This window comes from Borostomias antarcticus, assembly GCF_949987555.1.
Source record: "Borostomias antarcticus genome assembly, chromosome: 12".
In the NCBI taxonomy this organism is placed as follows: Eukaryota; Metazoa; Chordata; class Actinopteri; order Stomiiformes; family Stomiidae; genus Borostomias; species Borostomias antarcticus.
In genome coordinates, this window is record NC_140245.1 from 109,671 (window position 1) to 130,752 (window position 21,082).

Below are 21,082 nucleotides of genomic sequence, written 5' to 3' on the forward strand. Positions count from 1 at the left end.
GTGTGTGTGTGTGTGTTAGTCTGTGTGTGTGAGAGTGTGTGTTAGTCTGTGTGTGTGAGAGTGTGTGTTAGTCTGTGTGTGTGTGTGTGTGTGTTAGTGTGTGTATGTGTGTGTGTCTTATCTCAGTCTGACCCTTATATATATCTCTTCTATATATCTCTTATATATATATATCTTCTATATATCTCTTCTATATATCTCTTCTATATATCTCTCATATATATCTCTCATATATATCACTTGTATATATCTCTTGTATATATCTCTTATATATATCTCTTATATATATATCTCTCTTCTATATATCTCTTGTATATATCTCTTGTATATATCTCTTCTATATATCTCTTATATATCTCTCTTATATATATCTCTTCTATATATCTCTTATATATCTCTCTTATATATATATATCTTCTATATATCTCTTCTATATATCTCTCATATATATCTCTTATATATTTCTCTTATATATATATATCTTATATATCTCTCTTATATATATCTCTTATATATATCTCTTATATATATCTCTTATATATATCTCTCATATATATCTCTTATATATATATCTCATGTATATCTCTTATATATATCTCTCATGTATATCTCTTATATATATCTCTTATATATCTCTTATATATCTCTCATGTATATCTCTTATACATATCTCTTATATATATCTCTATCAGGAATGAGGAGCAGGAGAGGAACCGCAGGTCCTCTTACGACCTGAAGACTGAGGGCAGCTCCGCCTGCGAGGACAGGTCAGTCACCTCAACACTACCCCCAACACCCTCAACACTACCCCCAACACCTAACCATCACCTTCACCACCCTCAACACTACCCCCAACACCTAACCATCACCTTCACTACCCCCAACACTACCCCTAACACCTAACCATCACCTTCACCACCCTCAACACTACCCCCAACACCTAACCATCACCTTCACCACCCTCAACACTACCCCCAACACCTAACCATCACCTTCACCACCCTCAACACTACCCCCAACACCTAACCATCACCTTCACCACCCTCAACACTACCCCCAACACCTAACCATCACCTTCACCACCCTCAACACTACCCCCAACACCTAACCATCACCTTCACCACCCCCAACACCTAACCATCACCTTCACCACCCTCAACACTACCCCTAACACCTAACCATCACCTTCACCACCCTCAACACTACCCCTAACACCTAACCATCACCTTCACCACCCTCAACACTACCCCTAACACCTAACCATCACCTTCACCACCCTCAACACTACCCCTAACACCTAACCATCACCTTCACCACCCTCAACACTACCCCTAACACCTAACCATCACCTTCACCACCCTCAACACTACCCCTAACACCTAACCATCACCTTCACCACCATCAACACTACCCCCAACACCTAACCATCACCTTCACCACCCTCAACACTACCCCTAACACCTAACCATCACCTTCACCACCCTCAACACTACCCCCAACACCTAACCATCACCTTCACCACCCTCAACACTACCCCCAACACCTAACCATCACCTTCACCACCCTCAACACTACCCCCAACACCTAACCATCACCTTCACCACCCTCAACACTACCCCCAACACCTAACCATCACCTTCACCACCCTCAACACTACCCCCAACACCTAACCATCACCTTCACCACCCTCAACACTACCCCCAACACCTAACCATCACCTTCACCACCCTCAACACTACCCCTAACACCTAACCATCACCTTCACCACCCTCAACACTACCCCTAACACCTAACCATCACCTTCACCACCCTCAACACTACCCCTAACACCTAACCATCACCTTCACCACCCTCAACACTACCCCCAACACCTAACCATCACCTTCACCACCCTCAACACTACCCCCAACACCTAACCATCACCTTCACCACCCTCAACACTACCCCTAACACCTAACCATCACCTTCACCACCCTCAACACTACCCCCAACACCTAACCATCACCTTCACCACCCTCAACACTACCCCCAACACCTAACCATCACCTTCACCACCCTCAACACCTAACCATCACCTTCACCACCCTCAACACTACCCCCAACACCTAACCATCACCTTCACCACCCTCAACACCCAACCATAACCTTCACCACCCTCAACACTACCCCCAACACCTAACCATCACCTTCACCACCCTCAACACTACCCCTAACACCTAACCATCACCTTCACCACCCTCAACACTACCCCTAACACCTAACCATCACCTTCACCACCCTCAACACCTAACCATCCCCTTCACCACCCTCAACACCTAACCATCACCTTCACCACCCTCAACACTACCCACAACACCTAACCATCACCTTCACCACCCTCAACACTACCCCCAACACCTAACCATCACCTTCACCACCCTCAACACCTAACCATCACCTTCACCACCCTCAACACTACCCCCAACACCTAACCATCACCTTCACCACCCTCAACACTACCCCCAACACCTAACCATCACCTTCACCACCCTCAACACTACCCCCAACACATAACCATCACCTTCACCACCCTCAACACCTAACCATCACCTTCACCACCCTCAACACTACCCCCAACACCTAACCATCACCTTCACCACCCTCAACACTACCCCCAACACCTAACCATCACCTTCACCACCCTCAACACTACCCCCAACACCTAACCATCACCTTCACCACCCTCAACACTACCCCTAACACCTAACCATCACCTTCACCACCCTCAACACTACCCCCAACACCTAACCATCACCTTCACCACCCTCAACACTACCCCCAACACCTAACCATCACCTTCACCACCCTCAACACTACCCCAACACCTAACCATCACCTTCACCACCCTCAACACTACCCCTAACACCTAACCATCACCTTCACCACCCTCAACACTACCCCCTACACCTAACCATCACCTTCACCACCCTCAACACTACCCCTAACACCTAACCATCACCTTCACCACCCTCAACACTACCCCTAACACCTAACCATCACCTTCACCACCCTCAACACTACCCCCAACACCTAACCATCACCTTCACCACCCTCAACACTACCCCCAACACCTAACCATCACCTTCACCACCCTCAACACCTAACCATCACCTTCACCACCCTCAACACTACCCCCAACACCTAACCATCACCTTCACCACCCTCAACACTACCCCCAACACCTAACCATCACCTTCACCACCCTCAACACTACCCCCAACACCTAACCATCACCTTCACCACCCTCAACACTACCCCCAACACCTAACCATCACCTTCACCACCCTCAACACTACCCCTAACACCTAACCATCACCTTCACCACCCTCAACACTACCCCCAACACCTAACCATCACCTTCACCACCCTCAACACTACCCCTAACACCTAACCATCACCTTCACCACCCTCAACACTACCCCTAACACCTAACCATCACCTTCACCACCCTCAACACTACCCCCAACACCTAACCATCACCTTCACCACCCTCAACACCTAACCATCACCTTCACCACCCTCAACACTACCCCAACACCTAACCATCACCTTCACCACCCTCAACACTACCCCCAACACCTAACCATCACCTTCACCACCCTCAACACTACCCCCAACACCTAACCATCACCTTCACCACCCTCAACACTACCCCCAACACCTAACCATCACCTTCACCACCCTCAACACTACCCCTAACACCTAACCATCACCTTCACCACCCTCAACACTACCCCCAACACCTAACCATCACCTTCACCACCCTCAACACTACCCCAACACCTAACCATCACCTTCACCACCCTCAACACTACCCCTAACACCTAACCATCACCTTCACCACCCTCAACACTACCCCCAACACCTAACCATCACCTTCACCACCCTCAACACTACCCCCAACACCTAACCATCACCTTCACCACCCTCAACACTACCCCTAACACCTAACCATCACCTTCACCACCCTCAACACTACCCCAACACCTAACCATCACCTTCACCACCCTCAACACTACCCCTAACACCTAACCATCACCTTCACCACCCTCAACACTACCCCCAACACCTAACCATCACCTTCACCACCCTCAACACTACCCCAACACCTAACCATCACCTTCACCACCCTCAACACCTAACCATCACCTTCACCACCCTCAACACTACCCCCAACACCTAACCATCACCTTCACCACCCTCAACACTACCCCCAACACCTAACCATCACCTTCACCACCCTCAACACTACCCCAACACCTAACCATCACCTTCACCACCCTCAACACTACCCCCAACACCTAACCATCACCTTCACCACCCTCAACACTACCCCTAACACCTAACCATCACCTTCACCACCCTCAACACTACCCCCAACACCTAACCATCACCTTCACCACCCTCAACACTACCCCTAACACCTAACCATCACCTTCACCACCCTCAACACTACCCCTAACACCTAACCATCACCTTCACCACCCTCAACACTACCCCCAACACCTAACCATCACCTTCACCACCCTCAACACCTAACCATCACCTTCACCACCCTCAACACTACCCCCAACACCTAACCATCACCTTCACCACCCTCAACACTACCCCCAACACCTAACCATCACCTTCACCACCCTCAACACTACCCCCAACACCTAACCATCACCTTCACCACCCTCAACACTACCCCCAACACCTAACCATCACCTTCACCACCCTCAACACTACCCCAACACCTAACCATCACCTTCACCACCCTCAACACTACCCCCAACACCTAACCATCACCTTCACCACCCTCAACACTACCCCTAACACCTAACCATCACCTTCACCACCCTCAACACCTAACCATCACCTTCACCACCCTCAACACCTAACCATCACCTTCACCACCCCCAACACCTAACCATCACCTTCACCACCCTCAACACCTAACCATCACCTTCACCACCCTCAACACTACCCCCAACACCTAACCATCACCTTCACCACCCCCAACACCTAACCATCACCTTCACCACCCTCAACACTACCCCCAACACCTAACCATCACCTTCACCACCCTCAACACTACCCCTAACACCTAACCATCACCTTCACCACCCTCAACACTACCCCCAACACCTAACCATCACCTTCACCACCCTCAACACTACCCCCAACACCTAACCATCACCTTCACCACCCTCAACACTACCCCTAACACCTAACCATCACCTTCACCACCCTCAACACCTAACCATCACCTTCACCACCCTCAACACCTAACCATCACCTTCACCACCCCCAACACCTAACCATCACCTTCACCACCCTCAACACCTAACCATCACCTTCACCACCCTCAACACTACCCCCAACACCTAACCATCACCTTCACCACCCCCAACACCTAACCATCACCTTCACCACCCTCAACACCTAACCATCACCTTCACCACCCTCAACACCTAACCATCACCTTCACCACCCCAACACCTAACCATCACCTTCACCACCCTCAACACTACCCCCAACACCTAACCATCACCTTCACCACCCCCAACACCTAACCATCACCTTCACCACCCTCAACACCTAACCATCACCTTCACCACCCTCAACACTACCCCTAACACCTAACCATCACCTTCACCACCCTCAACACTACCCCTAACACCTAACCATCACCTTCACCACCCCCAACACCTAACCATCACCTTCACCACCCTCAACACTACCCCCAACACCTAACCATCACCTTCACCACCCTCAACACTACCCCCAACACCTAACCATCACCTTCACCACCCTCAACACTACCCCCAACACCTAACCATCACCTTCACCACCCTCAACACCTAACCATCACCTTCACCACCCTCAACACTACCCCCAACACCTAACCATCACCTTCACCACCCCCAACACCTAACCATCACCTTCACCACCCTCAACACTACCCCCAACACCTAACCATCACCTTCACCACCCTCAACACTACCCCCAACACCTAACCATCACCTTCACCACCCTCAACACTACCCCTAACACCTAACCATCACCTTCACCACCCTCAACACTACCCCCAACACCTAACCATCACCTTCACCACCCTCAACACTACCCCTAACACCTAACCATCACCTTCACCACCCTCAACACTACCCCTAACACCTAACCATCACCTTCACCACCCTCAACACTACCCCCAACACCTAACCATCACCTTCACCACCCTCAACACCTAACCATCACCTTCACCACCCTCAACACTACCCCCAACACCTAACCATCACCTTCACCACCCTCAACACTACCCCCAACACCTAACCATCACCTTCACCACCCTCAACACTACCCCCAACACCTAACCATCACCTTCACCACCCTCAACACTACCCCCAACACCTAACCATCACCTTCACCACCCTCAACACTACCCCTAACACCTAACCATCACCTTCACCACCCTCAACACTACCCCCAACACCTAACCATCACCTTCACCACCCTCAACACTACCCCCAACACCTAACCATCACCTTCACCACCCTCAACACTACCCCTAACACCTAACCATCACCTTCACCACCCTCAACACTACCCCCAACACCTAACCATCACCTTCACCACCCTCAACACTACCCCCAACACCTAACCATCACCTTCACCACCCTCAACACTACCCCTAACACCTAACCATCACCTTCACCACCCTCAACACCTAACCATCACCTTCACCACCCTCAACACCTAACCATCACCTTCACCACCCCCAACACCTAACCATCACCTTCACCACCCTCAACACCTAACCATCACCTTCACCACCCTCAACACTACCCCCAACACCTAACCATCACCTTCACCACCCCCAACACCTAACCATCACCTTCACCACCCTCAACACCTAACCATCACCTTCACCACCCTCAACACTACCCCTAACACCTAACCATCACCTTCACCACCCTCAACACTACCCCTAACACCTAACCATCACCTTCACCACCCTCAACACTACCCCCAACACCTAACCATCACCTTCACCACCCTCAACACTACCCCCAACACCTAACCATCACCTTCACCACCCTCAACACTACCCCTAACACCTAACCATCACCTTCACCACCCTCAACACTACCCCCAACACCTAACCATCACCTTCACCACCCTCAACACTACCCCTAACACCTAACCATCACCTTCACCACCCTCAACACTACCCCTAACACCTAACCATCACCTTCACCACCCTCAACACTACCCCCAACACCTAACCATCACCTTCACCACCCTCAACACCTAACCATCACCTTCACCACCCTCAACACTACCCCCAACACCTAACCATCACCTTCACCACCCCCAACACCTAACCATCACCTTCACCACCCTCAACACCTAACCATCACCTTCACCACCCTCAACACCTAACCATCACCTTCACCACCCCCAACACCTAACCATCACCTTCACCACCCCCAACACCTAACCATCACCTTCACCACCCTCAACACTACCCCTAACACCTAACCATCACCTTCACCACCCCCAACACCTAACCATCACCTTCACCACCCTCAACACTACCCCCAACACCTAACCATCACCTTCACCACCCTCAACACTACCCCCAACACCTAACCATCACCTTCACCACCCTCAACACTACCCCCAACACCTAACCATCACCTTCACCACCCTCAACACCTAACCATCACCTTCACCACCCTCAACACTACCCCCAACACCTAACCATCACCTTCACCACCCCCAACACCTAACCATCACCTTCACCACCCTCAACACCTAACCATCACCTTCACCACCCTCAACACCTAACCATCACCTTCACCACCCCCAACACCTAACCATCACCTTCACCACCCCCAACACCTAACCATCACCTTCACCACCCTCAACACCTAACCATCACCTTCACCACCCTCAACACTACCCCTAACACCTAACCATCACCTTCACCACCCTCAACACTACCCCTAACACCTAACCATCACCTTCACCACCCCCAACACCTAACCATCACCTTCACCACCCTCAACACTACCCCCAACACCTAACCATCACCTTCACCACCCCCAACACCTAACCATCACCTTCACCACCCTCAACACTACCCCCAACACCTAACCATCACCTTCACCACCCTCAACACTACCCCCAACACCTCACCATCACCTTCACCACCCTCAACACTACCCCCAACACCTAACCATCACCTTCACCACCCTCAACACTACCCTCAACACCTAACCATCACCTTCACCACCCTCAACACCTAACCATCACCTTCACCACCCTCAACACTACCCCCAACACCTAACCATCACCTTCACCACCCTCAACACCTAACCATCACCTTCACCACCCTCAACACTACCCCCAACACCTAACCATCACCTTCACCACCCTCAACACTACCCCTAACACCTAACCATCACCTTCACCACCCTCAACACTACCCCCAACACCTAACCATCACCTTCACCACCCTCAACACTACCCCCAACACTAACCATCACCTTCACCACCCTCAACACTACCCCCAACACCTAACCATCACCTTCACCACCCTCAACACCTAACCATCCCCTTCACCACCCCCAACACCTAACCATCACCTTCACCACCCTCAACACTACCCCCAACACCTAACCATCACCTTCACCACCCTCAACACTACCCCTAACACCTAACCATCACCTTCACCACCCTCAACACTACCCCCAACACCTAACCATCACCTTCACCACCCTCAACACTACCCCCAACACCTAACCATAACCTTCACTACCCTCAACACTACCCCCAACACCTAACCATCACCTTCACCACCCTCAACACTACCCCCAACACCTAACCATCACCTTCACCACCCTCAACACTACCCTCAACACCTAACCATCACCTTCACCACCCTCAACACTACCCCCAACACCTAACCATCACCTTCACCACCCTCAACACTACCCTTAACACCTAACCATCACCTTCACCACCCTCAACACCTAACCATCACCTTCACCACCCTCAACACCTAACCATCACCTTCACCACCCTCAACACTACCCCCAATACCTAACCATCACCTTCACCACCCTCAACACTACCCCCAACACCTAACCATCACCTTCACCACCCTCAACACTACCCCTAACACCTAACCATCACCTTCACCACCCTCAACACTACCCCCAACACCTAACCATCACCTTCACCACCCTCAACACTACCCCCAACACCTAACCATCACCTTCACCACCCTCAACACTACCCCCAACACCTAACCATCACCTTCACCACCCTCAACACTACCCCCAACACCTAACCATCACCTTCACCACCCCCAACACCTAACCATCACCTAACCATCACCTTCACCACCCTCAACACTACCCCCAACACCTAACCATCACCTTCACCACCCTCAACACTACCCCCAACACCTAACCATCACCTTCACCAACCTTTATCTGTGTGCGTGTGTGTGTGTGTATGTGTATCTGTGTGTGTGTGTGTATCTCTGTGTGTGTATCTGTGTGTGTGTGTGTGTGTGTGTGTGTGTGTATCTGTATCTGTGTGTGTATCTGTGTGTGTGTGTGTGTGTATGTGTGTGTGTGTGTGTGTGTATCTGTGTGTGTGTGTGTATCTGTGTGTGTATGTGTGTGTGCGTGTGCAGTCCCAGGCCCACCCTAGAGGAGGTGCGTTGCTGGGGTCAGTCGTTCGACCGGCTCATGTCGTGCCAGGCGGGGAGGAACGCCTTCCGGCAGTTTCTACGCACGGAGTTCAGCGAGGAGAACATGCTGTTCTGGATGGCCTGTGAGGAGTTCTGCAAGGAGGCCAACAAGAGCGCGGTGCAGGACAAGGCCAGGGTCATCTACGAGGACTACATCTCCATCCTCTCGCCCAAAGAGGTGCGTGTGAGGAGAGATCCGCACACTGATATCTCCCGGTTACACTGATATCTCCCAGTTACACTGATATCTCCCAGTTACACTGATATCTCCCGCTTCACTTTATTGGAAAAAAGCAACGTTTCGACCCTTAGGTCTTCATCAGGAAACTTCAAAGTTTCAAATGACAGGTAGCAGGTTTTTATGACATCACATCTGACATCATCTGCCAGTCAATTAGGCTAAAAGGTGCTGAATTAAAAGAGGCTGCAATTATATAAATACATCACAATGGCACACCTGTATGAATAGCCTATATACATCAATATATACATATACATCAACCTGTATGAATAGCCTATATACATCAATATATACATATACATCAACCTGTATGAATAGCCTATATACATCAATATATACATATACATCAACCTGTATGAATAGCCTATATACATCAATATATACATATACATCAACCTGTATGAATAGCCTATATACATCAATATATACATATACATCAACCTGTATGAATAGCCTATATACATCAATATATACATATACATCAACCTGTATGAATAGCCTATATACATCAATCTAAATACAGATACATCAACCTGTATGAATAGCCTATATACATCAATATATACATATACATCAACCTGTATGAATAGCCTATATACATCAATATATACATATACAAAAAGCAGATACAAAAAAGGAGACTATAGATTATAAAAAGGACTTAAAGGTGAAATAAAAAAGGCCATCAATGTAGTTCACACTGTTTGGAGAATGAACACACCAAACACAGCAACGAGGAAGGACTGTACTTTAAGCACCAATCCGTTTAAAATATATATATATACTGTACCTACATCTCTGAATTGACTACAGGATCTGGGAGTGGACAGTGTGTCTCTAGGATCAATGTTTGAATGTAGCAGACAGAAAGAACGTAGTGTGGATAAGCAGGAGGCCCTGCTGGACACCAGATCATGTTTTAATGTAGCAGAAAGAACGTAGTGTGGATAAGCAGGAGGCCCTGCTGGACCCAGATGTGTTCAGATGTTGGTGTAGATAAGCAGGAGGCCCTGCTGGACCCAGATGTGTTCAGATGTTGGTGTAGATAAGCAGGAGGCCCGGCTGGTCCAGATGTGTTCAGATGTTGGTGTAGATAAGCAGGAGGCCCTGCTGGACTCAGATGTGTTCAGATGTTGGTGTAGATAAGCAGGAGGCCCTGCTGGACCCAGATGTGTTCAGATGTTGGTGTAGATAAGCAGGAGGCCCTGCTGGACACCAGGTGTGTTCAGATGTTGGTGTAGATAAGCAGGAGGCCCTGCTGGACACCAGATGTGTTCAGATGTTGGTGTAGATAAGCAGGAGGCCCTGCTGGACCCAGATGTGTTCAGATGTTGGTGTAGATAAGCAGGAGGCCCTGCTGGACCCAGATGTGTTCAGATGTTGGTGTAGATAAGCAGGAGGCCCTGCTGGACCCAGATGTGTTCAGATGTTGGTGTAGATAAGCAGGAGGCCCTGCTGGACTCAGATGTGTTCAGATGTTGGCTGGTTTGGTCCCCAGGTGAGCCTGGACTCCAGGGTGCGTGAGGTCATCAACAGGAACATGCTGGAGCCCAACTCCCACACCTTCGACGACGCCCAGCTGCAGATCTACACGCTGATGCAAAGAGACTCGTACCCCCGCTACATGAACTCCCCGGCCTACAAAAACCTTCTGAACGCCCTGGCAGAGCAGGCCCCCGAGGTCTAGGCCACGACCTGTGACCTTTCTCCCTTTGACCCCGAATCTTTGGTTCTGTGTGTATGTTAGTGTAGAGTAAGGGATACCAGCCCTCCCAGAGATATCAGCGCTGTGGCAGAAGGTACTCAGGTCTTTCAGAGGGCTCCACACAGAAGAACCGCTACAGAGCAACACAGCACAACACTCCAAAGGAATAGTAGTCAGACTTTTCTCCCTGTTTATTTTGAGAAATAATCTATTTTATTCGTTGAGTTTTTTCAGTGGTCTGTTATTCTTTTTTGTATAATTATGTGACGAACATAATGCCTAATGTAGGCTATTCTATATATATATATATATATATATATATATATATATATATATATATATATATATATTTATATATATATATATTTATGAGTTTGTAAAAAAGAAAAAGGGAATTTGGGGTATTAATGGGATATTCCTGCTTCTATTTCCTGCGTATGAAAATCAAAGCTCAAGTCAAGTCAAGTCTCCAGGCTGTACTTGTAGGCAGCTTTGTGAGTTTCAGTACTGTTTGATTTACCTTCGATTCTCCCCGATCTGGGTCAGTTCACCTCCCAGGTTGGGACCTGGAACAGTGACTTGGCAACTCCGGTTCATGTACTAAATGTCTTGTGCTGAATGTTATCAACAGGTAAGGTTAACGGCAAACGGTTGTTTGAAGTCACATAAACACAAAGTTGAGTCCCAAGCTAGGATAGGAGTGAACGGAAGGGACTGTGTTTCCCTTCAGGTGTCACTACTTCAAGCTTTCAGACATACTGGGTTTTAGATAGAGGTGAAAGTGCTTCTGCCCTCTGACATTCGGAAAATCCCATCAAATGATTTATAAGTATTAAGGAACTAGCAGTCATGCAGTCTAGAGAAATGAAACATTTGGTACCTACAGACTAACTACCTACTGTATAGACCTCAAATGATAAAATGGCTACTTTTGTCAACACAGCGTTCAGTATGACTCTCGTACGAGGTTCAAGATGACTGACCTTCCCAGATGGTCAGAGAAGCAACTGAGAAGGGTCCACAAATGGAATAGTAACATTCTGAACACAATATTCCTTTGTTGGAATCAGTAGGTGAGTGAAATTCCCCAGAACAGCCTAGCAGTGACACCAAAGCTACCAAGTAAACTGTGTTCTTACTTGTCTTGGTGAGGGAAATTGGAGTTGCCAAGTGTTAGGGTTAGAGTTGCCGCCAAGTGTTGAGATATTTTATGTATCAACTAGTTTAATTTTTTGTTGCCTCACAAACATGTCACTCAAAGACCAGATCCTCTCGGGGAAGTGCCTTGACATTCAGCGTTTTGTGACATCTCTCATGGGCAATATTTATTTCCTAACTTTTGCCATATGGATGGTATCCGGACACCCTAAATAAGTCAAGTTACCTGGTCTGTCCTTTTCCTTGGCTGACTAGATTATTGCATGTTTCCTCCATTCCTTCCTCATCGTGAAAACATTGGTACATCTTTGTAGCCTATGGAGACAAATGACAACATGCCTTTTATGATAAAGGACAATGAAGGAAGGTGATGTGGGCAGAGTGACTGCAGCTAAACCTCAGTCTGCCAGTGTGTGTGTGTGTGTGTGTGTGTGTGAGTCACGGTGGTTCTTCTACTGGTCTTAGACTAAGCGTGATTCGAGCTGATGACTTCACCACGTAGGTCCACCTCAGATCCGGTCTAAGGTTCTGGTCTGGAGCCGCCTCCATGTTTCTGTTCTGTTCACTATGAAACGTGTTCTTTTGCTGTGCGTTTACTACAGGAGACATTTTTAAACAAAAAAAATAATGTGAATGTTTACAATATACGGTTAGTTTGTTCTGTTTTATTCCAAGGAAATAATGATTTGTGGGCATTTTGATTCTTTACGATAAAATAAAGCACAATAATTTTACTGACTTGTCGTTGTTCTCTTTCATTAAGCACCAAATCCAGTATACATGTTCCAGCTGTGGTATTAAGAACAGACTTCCTGTGTGGTGCATGTTAGTGTCTGGGGTGCAGTACAGGCCACTCCCCCAGTACAGGCCACTCCCCCAGTACAGGCCACTCCCCCAGTACAGGCCACTCCCCCAGTACAGGCCACTCCCCCAGTACAGGCCACTCCCCTAGTACAGGCCACTCCCCTAGTACAGGCCACTCCCCCAGTACAGGCCACTCCCCCACAGCTCTGGAGAGGATGCACCTGCCAAACTCTCAAAGCAAAAAGAACAATTGTTTCTTCCTGTGGCTTAACCAATGGCAACCCTGCCCACATGAATATGCATGAAAGGACACACATTCATGATGCTAAATAACCCTTGAACAATGAAGAGAGGGTCCCTTCCCCCTGAGCTAGGGCACCTGGTTAGGAGAGGGGCCCAGGGGGGGGCGGGGCTACTTAGCCATAGCATAATGCTAGTGGGTTCCAGTGGGTCTGAGGCTAGCGAGGCCTTTCACTTCTGGGGCGCAACTGTGAAGTCAGAAAGATGTCAACAGGAAAATCACAATCTTTAAGTTCAATTGTAAACAATAGTAATCAAAATGAACACCTCAATAAGTACCACAACCTATTTGTTTAAAATCAAAATCAGCAGTTGATGAAACAGTCTAGGAAACATGCTAGGGCAGGGCTGCTGCTCTAGCACCCCCTGCTGGCCAGTATTAAAACTCTGGATTATGATTTAAAGATTAAAATTAAAGAAAAGGCAACTTTTTTTCTTTCCTTTTTTTTTTTTTTTTTAAATCAAATGGATAACATTTTATTGGGAAATTAAATATTACACTGTTGTGAGGTCAAAGCAAAACGGAGAAGTAAATGTAGTTTGTTCAAGTTGTCAGAATGTTAAAATTACATGGAAACCCTGTAAATATAAAAACAGATGGTAAAAGAAACAGTGAGACAATAAGCTTGATCTACTCTGACAGCGGAAAGGACTAGGAACTCAAAACGGGTCTATAAACAAGATATTCAAATACAAAACAGCTGGGATTGGGTCTATGAACAAGATATTCAAATAAAAACAGCTACGATTGGGTCTATGAACAAGATATTCAAATAAAAACAGCTGTGATTGGGTCTGTGAACACAATATTCAAATAAAAACAGCTGTGATTGGGTCTATGAACAAGATATTCAAATAAAAACAGCTGCGATTGGGTCTTTGAACACAATATTCAAATAAAAACAGCTGTGATTGGGTCTTTGAACAAGATATTCAAATAAAAACAGCTGCGATTGGGTCTTTGAACAAGATATTCAAATAAAAACAGCTGTGATGTCTTTTTGTGGCAATTTGTGCACCAGGTACGCCAGAATACATCCCCTTGTCCTGTTGGGTCCGGGCCAGTCTTGTTGTGATTAGGGTCATTTTCCTGCTGCAGACACAGAATCCTGGTCCGGGAATCTTTGCTACTTCTCTCAATCCAAAGGATATTCCTTTACCCTCTCAGCAGAACTGGAAGAAAGCAAGCAGGCGAGATGGTTAAGGTCTTCTTCACACACTGACATGTTCACCAATCAGAACGCTCCGTGGAGCTGTGACAGAGCGAAGCCGGCTGACGCGTGACGCGGCGTGAGAGCAGCTGACCGCTGTGCGACATACCTTCCATCTATTTCCGCAATCCATGCAGAAGACGAACGTGGTCATTGGCTCATCAGCGCTGCGGGTCTGGACCTGAGGAACCAACCAATCACACAACACACAGTGACCAGGCTGCAACAACAAACCCAAACGCTTTCACCATCAGCATCACATGCTCGGTGTGGGACTCACCTTCAGGGTAATAGTGAAAACTATCACGCAAGCTACCTTAAACACTCCACCTAGTATAGTGTATCTGAAAGACATATTCAATTATGATGTTCTATTCCCCTACAGGTGAGTGTGGCCACGCCCGTACCTGATGATGTGCTATTCCCCTACAGGTGAGTGTGGCCGCGCCCGTACCTGATGATGTGCTATTCCCCTACAGGTGAGTGTGGCCCCGCCCGTACCTGATGATGTGCTATTCCCCTACAGGTGAGTGTGGCCGCGCCCGTACCTGATGATGTTCTATTCCCCTACAGGTGTGAGTGGCCGCGCCCGTACCTGATGATGTGCTATTCCCCTACAGGTGTGAGTGGCCGCGCCCGTACCTGATGATGTGCTATTCCCCTACAGGTGTGAGTGGCCGCGCCCGTACCTGATGATGTGCTATTCCCCTACAGGTGCGTGTGGCCGCGCCCGTACCTGAGTGTAAGTGCACTTCTTCTGCTTGCACTTCCCGCAGGTGAAGAGGTCTGTCGCCGTGCCGCTGGTCGTGGCCATCTGGTGCTCCCTCACGGCCTCTTTGGTCAGGTTCTTCCTCATCTCCTTCAGCTCGTCACTGGCCATCTCCTGCACCGGCAACACCATGAGACTGGGCCCTGAACACTAGGCCCTTAACACAGCACCAACACTGGGCCCTTAACACAGCACCAACACTGGGCTCTTAACACAGCACCAACACTGGGCTCTTAACACAGCACCTCCACTGGGCTCTTAACACTGGGCTCTTAACACAGCACCAACACTGGGCTCTGAACACAGCACCAACACTGGGCTCTGAACACAGCACCTCCTCTGGGCTCTGAACACAGCACCTCCTCTGCGCTCTGAACACAGCACCTCCTCTGCGCTCTGAACACAGCACCTCCTCTGCGCTCTGAACACAGCACCTCCTCTGCGCTCTGAACACAGCACCTCCTCTGGGCTCTGAACACAGCACCTCCTCTGGGCTCTGAACACAGCACCTCCTCTGGGCTCTGAACACAGCACCTCCTCTGCGCTCTGAACACAGCACCTCCTCTGGGCTCTGAACACAGCACCTCCTCTGCGCTCTGAACACAGCACCTCCACTGGGCTCTGAACACAGCACCTCCACTGGGCTCTGAACACAGCACCTCCTCTGCGCTCTGAACACAGCACCTCCACTGGGCTCTGAACACAGCACCTCCTCTGGGCTCTGAACACAGCACCTCCACTGGGCTCTGAACACAGCACCTCCTCTGGGCTCTGAACACAGCACCTCCTCTGGGCTCTGAACACAGCACCTCCACTGGGCTCTGAACACAGCACCTCCACTGGGCTCTGAACACAGCACCTCCTCTGGGCTCTGAACACAGCACCTCCACTGGGCTCTGAACACAGCACCTCCTCTGGGCTCTGAACACAGCACCTCCTCTGGGCTCTGAACACAGCACCTCCACTGCTACGAACCACGACCGCCGAGCCACAGTGCTTAGCTACGCAGCCAGACGATGAATGGATGAGAGAGGACTGCAATACCTCACAAACAAAGCACTGACCCTAACCCTGACCCTGACCCTGACCTTGACCCTGACCCTAACTTCTGGGACAAAACCAACAGTAGCCACGTGGAGGCAGACTCCGTTAAAGGACAGATTCTGAGTTTAGCATTATAAGCCCTGTTATAAGCTCTGTTATAAGGTTATTTACGATCACTAGAGGAGTTCCCTGTCTTTTAAACGAGAGTCCATGGTGTTTTTGAGAGATCTTGTTGTCTACGCACTTATGGATCCATTGAGTGTGTTAGCGGTGACGGGCTATATCTCCAAAGTGCACTGTTTAGTGAAACTGTGATATTGGCCGTTGTATGTGATCCTAAAGAACCTTCTAACATGGCGTATAAAGCTGATTCTGAACCTGCCCTTTAAGAACCTAACATGGTGTATAACGCTGATTCTGAACCTGCCCTTTAATAACCTAACATGGCGTATAACGCTGATTCTGAACCTCTCCTTTAAGAACCTTCTAACATGGCGTATAACGCTGATTCTGAACCTCTCCTTTAAGAGAAGGCCGGCGTGCTCCTCCTCCAGACTACGGTACCTCTGCGATCATCTTGGCCATGCGCTCCGGAGCCACGTTCCCACAGAGAACCGTCCTCCGCAGGTTGGGGTTCTTCACGTCCTTCAGGTTGGAGATCCGACTCCGCACACGGTTCTTGTATTTCATGTCGGTGTTCTTGAACTCTCGGAAGATGCGTGCCGCTTGGTCAAGGAGCTCGAGTTCTAACCTCTGCTAACAGCACCTCAACACGGCCGATGACAGCAGGACATATCGGGGGCAGAAACATACAGAAATACTAGGTACTCTAAATGAGGTCGATTCTTGGTTTTAAAAGGATATATTCCTCGATCTGAGCGCCCAGTTCATCACAGTCGCCACCGATGGCAATGTAGTCGTCTGGAAGACAGCAAGACAAGGTCAAATGGTGCTTAATAATGAGTTTAACATGAGACACAAACTAACTCCAGACCCATAACAGCTGCCTAATGCCGAGTGCATTCATCACAGGATGCCCCGCCCACAACAACAACAACAACAACAACAACATGAAACCAAGTCCATGACTGAGACGGAGTTAAGAAAGGTCCTGTATTGAGTCATTTGAGCTCATTACTGATCTGTGTCAGTCAGGTAGACAGCCCCCCCCCCCCCCCTTGGGGTGACATCGAGTGATGTCAGAGCTACATCCATAACATAATTTAAATTAAATCCTTCGCCATTATGTGTATTTATTTCCTTGATTTATAACTGTGTCTTTCATATGCTCTGTATGATGCTGTGTTATTGTTTACTTTTATCTTGTGTCATTTTAGGATGCCTATTTATAACATCTTGGCCAGGGACCTCCTGGCTAAATCTGGTGTATTTACATTTGTTGTTGATTGATATGCATCGTCCCTTCTCAAATAAAGTGAAATGTGACGGTACCCCCCGTCTGCAGCGCGTTGGACAGCAACTCCCTGCATTTGACCCGGACCGTGTCGGAGGTGCCGGGCGCGCGGGGGAAGGTGGAGATCAGCGTGTTGGTGTTCAGGTCTGCAGGCTCACTCTTACTGCTGGAGTTACTGCTGGAGCTGCTCAAAGGGGACCGGACACAACAACACACATATTACACTCTAGCCGTGAGATGAGTTGTAAATATCTGTTTTAGGACCAGCATGCATCTGGCTTCCTGACCTTTCCTCTTTGGGCTCCGGGCTGCCCTGTGACGGGCAGACGACGGGCATCGCCGACTCTTTCCTCTTCTCCTCGGTGGGCTTGTCTCCGCCTCCCGGCTCATCTGGAACCCAATGAAACGACAAGGTGTCAAATCCAACCCGCTTGTGTCCAGTGGGGCGAAATCCTGTTCCTTGTGGATTCATTATTCTACGATAAATCAGTACACCGAATAAATAAAATCACCCACATTAAACAGTTAGTGTGAACACTACTACTACCCACCCAACAGCTTCTTCCAGGATTTGATCAGGGCCTTGGCTAGAGACGTTACCTCCTCGTCCGTGCTCTGCTTGCGGATGGCGTTCACGGACATGCCGATTCTGGTGGACTGTGGAGAGAGTTTGGCTTCAGTGCTTCAACAACACCTCTACACATTGCAGGTGAGATGCGAGAAGGGGAGCTAGCCAAGAAGATACCTGAAGCAGTTCAAGGGTCATGGGCACGATCCTCAACTCCTTCAGCAGGTCCAAAGCCCCGGACTATAACAATCACATAAATCACATCAAATTACAATAAACACAATGTGGACTGTGGCACTACTTGCATGACAGATTCACATAAAAGGCAAACATGTTGTAGTTGATAAAGTTATATGTTGTACAGTCGTGTACCGCTAGCTAGTTGTAAAGTAGCTATTTTTTAATCAACCAGATAAGGAAACTGTTTATCAGTTTATTCCCATAACCAGCCAGGGAGTACGCTTATGTACACTGTAACTTTTATTCCTATATTCTATTTGTCCTGCTTTTTGTTTAAATGTCTATAATGACTTGCTTTTTGTTTTAATGCTTTTAATTTGTCCTGCCTTTTGTTTTAAATGTCTATAATGTCTTGCTTTTTGTTTTAATGCTTTTAATGTCTCATGTAAAGCACCTTGAATTGCCCTGTGGCTGAAATGTGCTATATAAATAAACTTGCCTTGCCTTTATCAACTAGTTAACTAGTTAGCTAACGTTATAATAGCCAGTTAACAGCAAGGTTAGGTAACGTTCATTATCCATGTGTATGTTGACTGAGTGGCCAAGTTTCCCACAGTGGTGCCGTGACCTAGAATAGATAGATAGATAACTAGCAGAGGTACTTGACGTGAACGTTTCTGATACCTTCCCTTTCTGACGGCTACCTATATCACGTAATGATGGCTAGTGCTCTAACGACCTGATGGCTAGCTAACGCTACACTGATAGACTGGGGTGTTGTTGGGGTGTTGTTGTTTGTTGTTAGCAGGCTAGCCAGCTGAAACACCAGCTAGCTTGCTAAGGTTAGCTAGCCTAGCTAGCCCCCTGGATGGAAACATTCATCATAACAAGGTAACGTTAGCTAGTCACTCTAAAGTTGTAGAATTACTATTTTACGACCAATATGTAGCTACATGCTAGTTATAACTGTCTTCACTATGCTAGCTTAGGCTAGCTAGCTGCATCTGAGCTAGACATGGCTAGCATGCTAGCTAACAAGCTAACCCTAACCCTCACCACCACAACCACCCTCATCCCCCTGCAGCTCCTCCACCCTCATCTCCTCACCCCGCTCTTCTTCTGCGCCATCTTATCCATCTTCTTCGCGATTCTAATGATCTCGTCTTCCTCTTTCTTGCCCATCCTGATCTGATCGGTCTGTTGTGGGTAAAACGCGCAAAACCACAGATGGAAGAGAAAAAAGAGCTTTCCACAAAGAGCACGCCGGTGTTCAACAGACCAGACTAGACGATCCCGGAGCTTAATGATCACACACATACCAGCCTAGTACAGACCAGACTAGACGATCCCGGAGCTTAATGATTACACACATACCAGCCTAGTACAGACCAGGCTAGACGAGCCCGGAGCTTAATGATTACACCAGCCTAGTACAGACCAGGCTAGACGAGCCCGGAGCTTAATGATTACACACATACCAGCCTAGTATAGACCAGGCTAGACGATCCCGGAGCTTAATGATTACACACATACCAGCCTAGTACAGACCAGGCTAGACGAGCCCGGAGCTTAATGATTACACACATACCAGCCTAGTATAGACCAGGCTAGACGATCCCGGAGCTTAATGATTACACACATACCAGCCTAGTCTAGACCAGGCTAGACGATCCCGGAGCTTAATGATTACACACATACCAGCCTAGTACAGACCAGGCTATACGATCCCGGAGCTTAATGATTACACACATACCAGCCTAGTACAGACCAGACTAGACGATCCCGGAGCTTAATGATTACTCACATAACAGCCTAGTACAGACCAGGCTAGACGATCCCGGAGCTTAATGATTACACACATACCAGCCTAGGATAGACCAGGCTAGACGATCCCGGAG

The 21,082-nt window shown here is 48.3% G+C and overlaps 2 protein-coding genes across 3 annotated transcripts in view; one reads left to right on the plus strand and one right to left on the minus strand.

Annotated features, from left to right (window-relative positions):
• rgs20 (regulator of G protein signaling 20) overlaps window positions 1-11,718 on the plus strand; it is a gene marked incomplete at both ends in the record, with an annotated part of 18,022 nt that extends 6,304 nt beyond the window's left edge. Inside the window, 3 exon segments of the mRNA XM_084447136.1 lie at window positions 693-767; window positions 9,734-9,968; window positions 11,530-11,718. Coding sequence (XP_084303262.1) covers window positions 693-767; window positions 9,734-9,968; window positions 11,530-11,718 — 499 coding nt within the window.
• Window positions 11,719-14,375: 2,657 nt separating this feature from the next.
• tcea1 (transcription elongation factor A (SII), 1) lies at window positions 14,376-20,439 on the minus strand. 2 transcript variants are annotated; one of them, XM_084447354.1, is made up of 10 exons: window positions 20,292-20,439; window positions 19,182-19,244; window positions 18,988-19,093; window positions 18,724-18,826; window positions 18,475-18,620; window positions 17,887-17,943; window positions 17,587-17,741; window positions 15,946-16,092; window positions 15,319-15,390; window positions 14,376-15,171 (listed from the first exon to the last, which is right to left on the minus strand). In XM_084447354.1, exons 1-10 carry the CDS (start codon window positions 20,364-20,366, stop codon window positions 15,163-15,165), a joined length of 933 nt encoding a protein of 310 aa, XP_084303480.1. In that variant the 5' UTR covers window positions 20,367-20,439; the 3' UTR covers window positions 14,376-15,162. The 2 variants fall into 2 exon arrangements, with proteins under 2 accessions (XP_084303480.1, XP_084303479.1); XM_084447353.1 differs by having other exon boundaries at window positions 18,724-18,895.
• Window positions 20,440-21,082: the final 643 nt, after the last annotated feature.